General features: G+C 38.6%; 1 protein-coding gene across 1 annotated transcript in view; it reads right to left on the reverse strand.

Annotated features, from left to right (window-relative positions):
- LOC116852505 (tachykinin-like peptides receptor 99D) overlaps positions 1 to 11,748 on the reverse strand; it is a 69,210-nt gene that overhangs the window by 3,533 nt on the left and 53,929 nt on the right. The window contains exon 5 of the mRNA XM_032832954.1: positions 7,713 to 7,861. Within this exon, the coding sequence (XP_032688845.1) occupies positions 7,713 to 7,861 (149 nt within the window). The remainder of the gene's footprint in view (positions 1 to 7,712; positions 7,862 to 11,748) is intronic.

Raw genomic sequence — 11,748 nt, forward strand, 5'->3', positions numbered from 1 at the left:
TTCCATTTAAAAAAATTAATGTGACCTTGACCTGACCTTCGCTACGCAACCCAAGGTCAAACTGATGTGATCAGTAAATACATCTTTTTAAACGCCACAACTTTTGTCTGAAACATTTTTTTGTAAAACTTATATTTTTCCTGATATTCGGGCGTCCCGGTACTTTCCGAACACCCTGTATATATGTACGATATATGTATATATGTATATATGTATATATGTATATATGTATATATGTACCCTGTATATATGTATATATGTACTCGTATATACATAATAAGATGAAATAGATATTTAATAAAATGAATTGATATTTCCTTTCGATAAACATTTATCGCAAGGCATCGAAAACATTAAATTTACAATAAAATGACGATAATACAATAATAAAACAATAAAAATCACTTAATAATAATGTCGTAAAAAACAATATGCTCGATAGATTGATTTTTCTTAATATATCTTGCTGTCAAGAATTAATAATTTCTTAAACTAAATACAAGTGCATTAGAAATAAACATAATTAAATAAACATAATTCAACTTAGTGCTAATAAGAATTGAGCGCTAGTGTTGGTAACAACAACATAAATAGATGTGAAAATATTATAGTTAAAAATAATTATATATATTCTCATAACGTATATTATTTAATGTTTCTCAGTAGCAAATCAAATATGAAAATTTTTAAGTTTCATGTTTGTTAAGAAACATTTAGGTTTGTTAGGAAACATTTAGGTTTAGTTCCTCAAAGGCTTAATTTTCTAATCTTGTAGATGTAAGAAATTTACAAAATCTCTGCAAACTGATAACGTTAAAAAATTATAGTGACCATAGTTTATTTTTCATAGCGTTTATTTTGCGTTTATTATTTCTTACGTAGATTGCTATGTTGAGATATACACCTGATTACGATATGTGAAATAAATGACTCATAACATATATTTAGCACGATATCTATTCGATCTTCATGATATTGAGAGACATTTTCATATTAAACATATGAAAAATTCAATCGGTGATTTCGTGTACAATTGTGGACAAAAAATTGTGCGCAAAGGAGATTGTGCAAAATTGTAGGTTTGGAAACCGTTATTCAAACAAGAAAATGTTACATATTCATATATATTTTGCGTCGTAGAATTTCAAAATGACCATGAAAATTAGGGTACTAGCGGGGAAAACGTGGAAAATTAAGAAAACTAGAATTGTAAAAACTCCGTACGTAATTTTTTTATGTTTACTTTTGTTCCATGCGGACGCTGTTATCTGCACGGACAGAGCACGGCGGGCGGTCGTGCGCCAGGTGCGATCCGCTCGTGCGCGAATACCGCTCGCCGCTACTTCGTGCCGTCGCCGCTACGCGGCAGCGATCTGAGCCGGGCCGTCGTTCGCGGTTAATTCTTGGTTCGGAGTCTATATAGGACAACGCGGCCGACAGCTCTAGGCCTTTTGAATGCGCTTGCACGTTAGGTCACTGCCTTTAGAGTGTCTACAACACGTTGGCTCGCCTCGTACGAGGTATTACCGACGATTGAGAGGAGGGTTCGCGAGATCATTCCGGATTACTCTGGGGCCTCCACCGCGGGTGGATGTTTCCCATTGCAGTATCTTACGCACTGCAGACATCGTGGATCGTTCGACAAGTCTCGTTACTGTCTCGCTTGCGACTCTGCACACGAGTCACACACTCTAAGTTCTCACAGAGGACTTATGGCACCTGCACACACGACGCAGTAATGCTTGCCGTGCGGCGGAAGTTCGCGCGACAGTCAAACAATATGATGCTTTCCATAATAACCTTCTAGCTCTTACGGAAAAACAACATATTGATTGACTGTCGCGCGATCTTCCGCCGCGCGGCAAGCATTACTGCGTCCTGTGTGCAGGAGCCATTAGTCTTTGCCGCACTTGCGGCATTATTCATGCGAGCTACGCTCGCTTCTAAGTCTACACGAGACTTTCGTCGTTTACGCGACTCCCCCCACGCGACCTACGCTCGCTTCTAAGTCCGTACAGAACTTTGTTAGTCTCCGTCGCACCTGCGACTTACATCAGGCGACTCGCTCGCCTCTATCACCGCCCAACGCGACGTAACCGTCCGCTCGGGCGAACGGCAGGAAGATCCGCGAAGACTCCTTAACGCGCAACTGGCAAGTGCCGAGGCCTTGAATAGGCGATTTCACCTTCCCGTGTGATTTCGGTGGCGCTCGCGTTCGGCGTTACTAACCGGGTCGTGACTTGATCCGCGCGTCGCCAGGTATCTCGCCCTTCGAACCCTAGCGCTCACCACGGTCACTTCAATTATTGCCTCCGAAAGGGAGAACTTCTCCGAGCGCGGAGACGTTGGGAAGCGGTAGACTACCGCAGGGCCACTGCCGCGATTGAGACATCACTCTCAATCCGAGTCTGAGGCCTCAGACACGCGGAGGTGAGCCCTCTCGACTCCCTCCGATACTTGTTATTCGCTTGGACCCCACGTCATCTTACGGGGTCGCTGGATAGCAGATTGTAAGCGACGAAGTTTGCGGTCCCCACGACGCGAAGACTTTATCCGCATCTAGTAAAATGAACCGACCGCTTTCCAACCTAGGGCCGTTCAAAACAACTTTTACGTTTTTTTGTGTTTTTTTTCTTATTATTTTAAGTCGCCTAATCTCGAGTTAACTGTGACTCGAGGTACTCAATATACGTACAGAGTGTGCAATAATTTCGGCTTGGTGAAATACTTTGAGAAATATAATTGTAGAAAAAAATGTTTGAAGCAAAAGTTGTAAGGCTTAAAAATATCTATTTACTCCTTTTATCAGTTTAACCTTCGGTTACGTCGCCAAGGTCAAGTGAAGATCATCTTGAATTTTTTAAATAGGACTCCTTATTCTTTATTATATATTCTTATAGCTGTCCTCGAGATTCTTTTAAAATGCTATAATTGTATTCATATTATATCAGCTGTCTCGAAGTATTCGAGGTTTTTATAGTAAGATATCCAGCCAACGAAAGCAAGGTCCATATTGTAATATGCAATATGCGTAATATGTATGTGCAATTACACGCGTAAATCATTATAATAATAAAAATAACATAAAGTTAATACATATTCATGTGTATTCATTAATGTGTGATAAAAAATGTATTAAATAAATGTTGGCAATAAAAAATAAGGGGTTTTAATTCAAGGTAACTTTTGCCTGACCTTGGCGACGTAACCGGAGGTTAAACTAATAAAGAAAGTGAATACATATTTTTAAGCTCTACTACTTTTGTCTCAAACCTTTCTTTCTACAATTATATTTCTCGGGGTATTTCGCCGAACCGAAACTTTTTATACACTCTGTACATATATTGAGTACATCCAGATAGTTGATTTGAGATTTTGCGACTCAAAGTAACAAGAAAAAAGCAATTCAAGAAAACGTAAAAGGAAACATAAAAAATTACATCTGAGAGTTTTTACTGTTACGTTCTGCACGGACGCAAACCATATATATTATTTTTTCCTCATCCGGGATATATTTGGCAAACAGCATAAAACCATAAAGCGTTTTTCCTTTAATTGCAGAATTTCCTCAATAAAAGTTTAGCAATAATCGAAGATGCAACCCTGAAAAACACTCAACCAAAACTCTTTTTATTCTTAAAACCTATCCCGTCGGATATGAGTACCTTATCTGTAAATCAAAGAAAGCCGCTAAACCCTAAGTAAAAAAGTATTCATATTCTCACGGACCATATTGCCTCTGTTCCCGAGTTACATCATCCTCGACATCTCGCCTCGAAGATTCCCTCATCACCCTGAAATTCCTTCAACCTGCATCTCTCCAAAATACGCGATTTTTTTCCACTCACGAACCCAGTCAAAGAAATTTTCCTAACTTTTTTCCTTAAAATATTACTGGCTGCAGACCTCACCCCACTACCATCTTTAACGAATCCAGCAACAAGTATCCCCGAAAATTCACGTTTTCCAACCCAAACTCCTCCCAACTCATATCCTTTAAAAACCGCGACTCCGCACTGCTAGCGCATTTATACAAGCAGTCATACTTGCATTCATATGCGCATTGATACTCGTAATCGCATTCGTACTTGTATTCGTATTCGCAGTCGCATTTGCGTTCGCATTGTCAGATCAGATGTTTGTTACTCCTTTCTCAAAGTTCTCTAAGCCCGTTACGTTGCCACTTCGATACTCATTTTGGACTTTAACTTCTTAGCTACGGCTGAACTTTCCGCGAAGTTATATCTCTGTACGGCAAAGTTCGACGCGCGTAAACAATGCAACACTGCAATTTGTGTCTGGTAATGCTTTTCACTACGCAAGTATATTAGAATACAGTTTTAGATGAATAAATTATAATTTATTAGAAATAAAAGTGAGCCTTCGTACTGTTCGGTAGTACGTAGTGGCGTACCGTTCAAGATGACATACGCGAAAGCCACTATAATGGCGTACAGTAGCTACAGCAACTTAAGTCATTTTGTCTCGACGATACGATCGAGTAACCATCTTTTCCGCGACGTGAGTTAAAACAAAGTTTTGGTGTACAGGGTGTTGCACTTACATACAGGTCAGTACGACGGGTTGCCTCATTGGCAGGCGCGCGTAACGTGCATAGTAAACCTTGGCTCAACTGTGACACGCGCTTTCTTTCCTATGAAGTTTACTGCATTATTCCCAAGTTATCACGATTGCTACGGACTTATGACCGGACTATTAATCGGTTATGATAGAAATAACATTACAAATGTAAAAATGGTGATAGGAATAATATGATAATGGGAGATGGAGATTTTATTTTAATCAAAAAATATCAATCATAGTTATTTTGTAGTCCTCGATTTTTACCGGCCTTTTAGTTTCTTACATTTATATATAGAATTTTGAAAACACACTTGTGGATACGATAACGACGTTATATATATAATTGGAATAATTTGGATTAATGAGGGAGCCGGAAAATAGAACAACAAACTTTCTTCTATTACAATCTCTTTATTATTATTATTTTTATTGGCAAAATTTCGGTGAAATTCAGAGTTTTGAAAGAGATGAAAAAGGAAGAGTCCTAAGGCTCATGTGATCGGCTGCCGCTAGTATCTAATTCCACTTTGGAGTCCGCTTCTTCAAAAAAATCGAGTGGATTATAAACGCAACATAAATTAAATAATCGTAATAACTGATGACGACTATTGAATGCTACGAATAAAACGACATTCCGATATATACCGTATGTGCAACAGTCCTGAGCGATAATTTAATAATTTAATTATATCGCAGACCCAAGATGTTTTAAGACTGTTAAATATCATGATTTTTCATCCGAATCTAAACATCATTATTTCGGAGACGATGATAGTTAGTGGTTGACAGCAAGCGTCTTTATATTTTCCGAAGATGTCGATTGTTTCGACAATTTTCGCTTATTGCGTGCGCATTCGTGACCACATCGTTAATAAATATGTAAGAAACGTATCAGTAAAAGGCTGGTGAAAGTCAAGAGCTACAAAATGACTGTGATTGATATTATTTGATTAAAGTAAAACCTCCATCTCCCATTATCATATTATTCCTATTTCCTGTTTCCTATTTATTATTATATTTCCATTTTTATATCTGTATTGTTATTTCTGTTATAACCGATTAATAGTCCGATCATAAGTCCGTCGCGATCCTGATAACTTGGAGATAATGCAATAAACTATAGGAAAGAAAGCGCGCGTGACAGCTGAGCCAACTAGAGCCAAGTTAAGTCTACTATGACACGGTACGCGAACCTGCCGACAAGGCAACCAGTCGTACTGACCTGTATGTAAGTGCAACACCCTGTATATCACTCGGACAGCAACCAAACTCTAATCAGAAGGTGCTCAGCAACCTGAGAGAGCGAGACAGACACTGTAAATCAGCAAGGACACGCTCTAAAGTCTAGATTCTCGTGCTCGTCTACATCCTCTCCATATCCCGAAAGTAAGTCGTCCATTTTAAATCTCATTATCGCTTCCGCCGCGTTCTTTAATCATTTCAATAATTCCGGTGAGTCTGTTATTTGTTTTTTCCCTCAGAATCGTTAAATCTTCCGATGTCCTTAAGCATATTTTACGTTCTTTTCCCGTGCTAAATTCACAGCCCAGCTTCACTTCCTCATCATCATCTATTTATCCTTAAACAATGTACCTCAATCCCTCCCATATACATACGCGCACACTCATACATCCACACACTCGTAACTCACAGATTTGTTATTTTACTGATGCCTTTGTAATCCTGCAAATTGTAACACGAGGCATGATGAATAAATTTTGTGTTTGTTAATTAATTATTCCGATTAAAAATTTTATTTTCTTTAATCCCCTTTCCCTTTCCCGATTATTCGTTCTAGGTCCTATCCCTGTTAAAGGGACTCGCTTCCCTGACCTAAAAAGGATCACTCGTACGTCAACGCGCGCGTAAAACGACCATTCTGGTTGTTAATTCGTTCCTCGACCTACGTGTACGGCAGAAGTTTATCATAAGCATTTCGTTACGTTACGTTCTTCTCCAGGACGTAACATTACGATATCACGTTTTTCCCAATTTTTCTTAATTTTCCACGTTTTTCCCGGTAATGCCCTAATTTTCATAGTCATTTTCAAATTTTACAACTCAAAATACATAAGAATATGCAACATTTTCTCTTTCGAATAACGGTTTCCAAACCATTAGTTTTGCATATCCTCCTTTTTAGGCAAGTTGAATTCTTTGTCTTGTTCAATGGGAGAATTTGTTTTCTAATCGGAGAATATTCGCTCATTGCATAAAATAGATGAGTACGCAAATTTATCGTAAAAATTATGGAAAATTTTTGTCCGTGGCTGTACATGCGTCGTCAGATATATTAAGTTAAGTTTAAAGTTAATAACCTATAAATAACATTAATTTGGTTAAATTGAAAGTTGCATAAACAAAAACTAAAAGTTAAGATTAACTTATTAAAGTTAAAAGTTAATTATGTAAAGCAAATATATATGTTTTTGGCATAATTAACTTTTTCATCGTAGATAAATTTATGTAAAATAATAAAAAAGGTAGTTTTTCATTAAAAAAAATGTACTAAATGTTTTGTGCTCAAGACTCCATTCAAGGAAGGAACATTTGGGTCTCTTAACAATAGAAATTTTGCTAGTATTATTTCTGATTATTCTTATTTTATTTTGCAATCAGCCTGCCTTTTAATATTGGTGAAATATTTAATTTTTAATTTATACAAAGAAATTTATCAGTTAATATTAACAGATTTTGGAATAAATATAGTTTAAGTTAGAAATTAGTTTATTTAAAATTAATTAAATTAAGTTAAAAATCTTTCCAACATTTTATTTTAATTTTTAACTGATTAAGTAGACGCATATCTAACAAATGAAACGGAAGATGACGAACCTATGTTTCTATAATAATTCGCTGTTTGCCGCTTCACTAAATTAGTTTTTCACGTTTGTAATGTTCGGCATTGATGTAAAAAACAGTTCGCATCGAACATTGCAGAGATTAGTGTAAGGAGAAAGCCGTGGATACGACATCAACGTCATCCACGACATTGGTACCGAGTGTTAATTCGTGCAGATATATTAAGGAAATTTGCGCGTTTCCTTGTACGTTAATGTATTCGGAGCGCGACTCGTTGCTAGATGTGGAGCCAGTGCTGCAAGTATAATCCGAGGAGGTGCACATACCGTTCCGCGATATCCTGGTATGCATATCCGGCGGGCTCCCGGTGCAACTGTAGCGGGATGCCACGGCCTCTGAACGTGACAGAGATGGTTCCGTTGTGACTCGCACCCACGGACACCAGAAGAAGAATTGGGCGAAACCACGGCGAAATCTGCAGCAATAAAATAAAGTATAAAGTACAAAATGGAAATTAGTCAGTCGCTATCATAATGCTGAGAAATCTGCAAACGATCGCCGGCGTGACCGTTTAATATGGCAGATTATGTCAATAGGCCGTATTCCTTAACCGCTTATTTAGCGTTGAACGTACTCGTCCGATTAAAAAATTAACAGTAATTGTCCTTGTATCAAGATGATGTGTATCCCGACCATACATTTAACGACTAAATGTGGTCATCCGATTCTAAACTTCATCAGCAAAAAAATATCGATTGTAACATGATAAATCGACATTACTCAACACGAGATCGTTCGCATATATCAAGATAATTTTATTTCAACGTTATTATTTCTCGTAAAAGTTGTAATATAATGTCTTATAACCGCAAATTATTACCAGTTATGTCTTCCTTATGATACATACACGAAAATTATGTTCTTTAACAAGCATTGACGTAGCCAGGGTCGGGATGAGGGGGCTGCAACCCCGAAATTAATTTTTTGGGTTACACTAAGTGAGACAAATTTTTTCGAGTGATCTTTTTTGCTCGTCAAAAATAAAAAGTACAGTCCCCTCGAAACTTTTCTCTGGCTGTCACTGCTAACAAGTAAACCTACCCAAAAGGTACACTCCGATTTCTTTCTAATTTGGCATAAATGTAGAAGTACAAAAATATTTAGGTTATATTTTTTTCATTTCGGCCTACTTTGACGGACAGTTTATAGTTCTTTAATATTTTCACTTTTATCCTCAACAAGTACAACAAAAATCAATGTTGTAACGTATCTAGATAGATGTATCTTTTTGTAGTATCTAGATACTTTTTGTGTATCTATTGGGAATGTGTATTAATTTTAAAGGATTTTCAAGAGATGGCGTAACTAATACTATATTGCATTGGGCCATATTGTTGCTACCTTCATGTCAAAGCATCATCATGTGGGTTTCAGTATGTGTCATTTTGCCGAAGTGTAAAAAATTATTTTTTAGAGCATTGAATATGTCGAATTTTGTGCCAACAAAACGCAATTTGCGGGAAGCTTTGCTTTTTTGCTTCCATTTGAAGAAAAGTGCTGCTGAAAGTCAACGAATGCTGTCGGAAGCTTATGGTGATTATACTTTATCGACTTCAACATGTAAGTACTGGTTTCGACGCTATAAAAAAGGTGATTTTGACACGGAAGACAAGGAACGTCCAGACCAACCAAAAAAGTTTGAAAATGAGGAAGCTTTACTCGATCAAGACCCGAGTCAAACGCAAGAAGAACTTGCAGAATCATTAAATAATAATTGATCGATCAACGATTTCCAGACGTTTGAAGGCCATTGGAGTGATTCAAAAGCAATTGTGTACCGTACGAGTTGAAGTTGAGGGACGTCAAAAGGCGCACAATGACATGTGAATTGTTGCTTCAAAGACAAAAAAGAAAAAATTTTTTGCAACGTATTGTAACAGGTGATGAAAAATGGATACGTTACGATAATCCAAAGCGCAAAAAATCATGGTGCAGGCCAGACGAATCATCAACATCGACGGCAAAGTCGAATATTCATGGCACTAAGTTCATACTCTGTATTTAGTGGGATCAGCTGGGTGTAGTGTATTATGAGCTGCTCCAACCCAACGAAACCATCACTGGGGAACGCTACCAACAACAATTGATGCAATTGAGCCGAGCATTGAAGCAAAAACGGCCAGATTACGCGAGAAGACACGACAAAGTGATTTTCCAGCACGACAACGTTCAGCCACATGTTGCGAAACCGGTCAAGGAAACGTTAGAAGCGCTTAACTGGGATGTCCTACCACACTCGCCGTATTCTCCAGATATTGCTCCTTCCGATTACCACCTATTTCAATCGATGACTCATGGCCTGTCTGAGCAGCGTTTCCATTCTTATGAGGATATAAAAAAATGGATCAATTCGTGGATAGTCTCAAAAGATATGTTGTTTTTTCTACGTGGAATCTACCTTACCAGAAAGATGGGAAAAAGTAGGGGCTAGCGATGGACAATATTTTAAGTGATCAATTTGTAATCATCTTTTCATAATAATGCCGTATTTTTATCAAAAAATAATTAATAAAATAAATGCACACTCCCAATAGATTGTTCGAGATTGCGGGAAGAATCTCGAAAGCTCGAATTTTCGTTTAAGGAACATTCTGGAACGAACGGCTCGCGCGAGGCCGAAAGGATCGTCGTCTTCGCGATGGTCTCGCGCGGACCACGGAGCCGGATTTTTTCTCAGACTCGCTGGCTGGTCACGGTTGCTATGACAACCATTTGGTATAACAAACATGCGCGAATCGCTAGACAGCACGCGCTATAGATCGCTGTTGTCGTTTGCCTGATCAAATAAGGTAATTTTTGCGAGAGCAACCAGCACTTCGGCGATCGCGACCAACCAGCGAGCGCGATATTGCTAAGCGAGCAATTCCTCTAAGGCAGATTTCGTCGATGACGACGGCAGTCTGCTCTGACGGCTTTCGCGGTGATCATCTCAACGAGGCGTCGATAGTCCGAAATCTTACTCTAGTTCTCGGCAGTGATGCCAGGGTCGTGGGATATCGTCCCAAAATTAGATCGTAATGCGCATGTGTGTATGATGTCACGAGTCATGACAGAGTTGTATTAAATACAAGGCGCATAATAGGATAACAAAATTTACGTTTATCTTAGTATTTTAACAACAAATGTTGGTATTCCTTTTGTAAGTCGACTGCAGATGCAACATAATAAATTTTATTTCTATCTATATCAATTTACTATATTCTTTCCTTCCTTACAACTTTTTCCTTTCATTTTATCTTTCTTACATTTTATTTTTTTCACAAATGTTCCAAAGATACCCTCAAATGTCGTGACATTGGTACTTCACTGGGAATCGAGAGTTGTACGAACAACTTCGATTGATCGACATTACTTCGACCCTGGCATCACTGGTTTTCGGGCCGACTATCATAAGGCTAGAGCGGAGACTCACTTCGAGTTCGCTTCGTTTTCGATCTCGACTCTCGCATTTAATAGACGTCTCGATAGCCGGAATTCTAACTCGCTTTCTTCAGTCGGCTATCATCGAACGATATTCGCGACACGTCGTTTCGCCTCGTGTGCGTGCCTCTCTCGAAATCTCGTTTTTGCAGTGTACTCAAAAGCCTCAATCGCCCGGTACATTCGCATGCGTCAGAGCTTGCTCTCGGCGCGTTCGTCACGGCGGAATCTCTTTGGGAATCGCGGTGCGCCGTTTCTTTTTAACTCGTTTTCTACATTTTTGTAATTTATACTTTATTGTGTGCGTTCGTTTGGCAGCCATGAGTGCGCTATCATGACGGTTCTCGCGGTCGCGGGCGCCAGGAGATCTCCGTCACTCCGCGAACAAGATTTCCACCCGGATTTCCACCTGACGCTTGGCAAGATCTCCGTTGCAATAGGCTGACCCGGCCTAGGGCGCAACGAAGATCTCCGATTCCGAGGTATTTGAATCGTCGTGAGTTCGTTGCCGCGGCTTCTATTGTGACGAATTTGTGGAAAATAAACTGACTTCTAGTGCTCAGTGCTTCTCGCCTCTTCATTTGCTTCTTCATTTCTGTACATCCACTCACTGCGCCCTGCGTTAGGCGAAACCGCAAACTTTCGGCTCGACTTTCGCGCTTGCGAGTCGGATCCGAAACATAGATTAAACGAAAATACTATTGCGCAATAACAGCTTTGTGTATATTCACACCACATGTGGTAACTATTGATTTCTTTTTATTGGAACTATGTATAAATTGAGATAAAATAAAATTAAGAGTCATACAAAAAATACTTGGCGTGCCTGGGGATATATATATATATATATATATATATATATATATATATATATATATATAT

This window comes from Odontomachus brunneus, unplaced genomic scaffold (assembly GCF_010583005.1).
Source record: "Odontomachus brunneus isolate Ranch 3 - 2012 unplaced genomic scaffold, Obru_v1 Obru_scaffold_231, whole genome shotgun sequence".
NCBI classification, from domain to species: Eukaryota; Metazoa; Arthropoda; class Insecta; order Hymenoptera; family Formicidae; genus Odontomachus; species Odontomachus brunneus.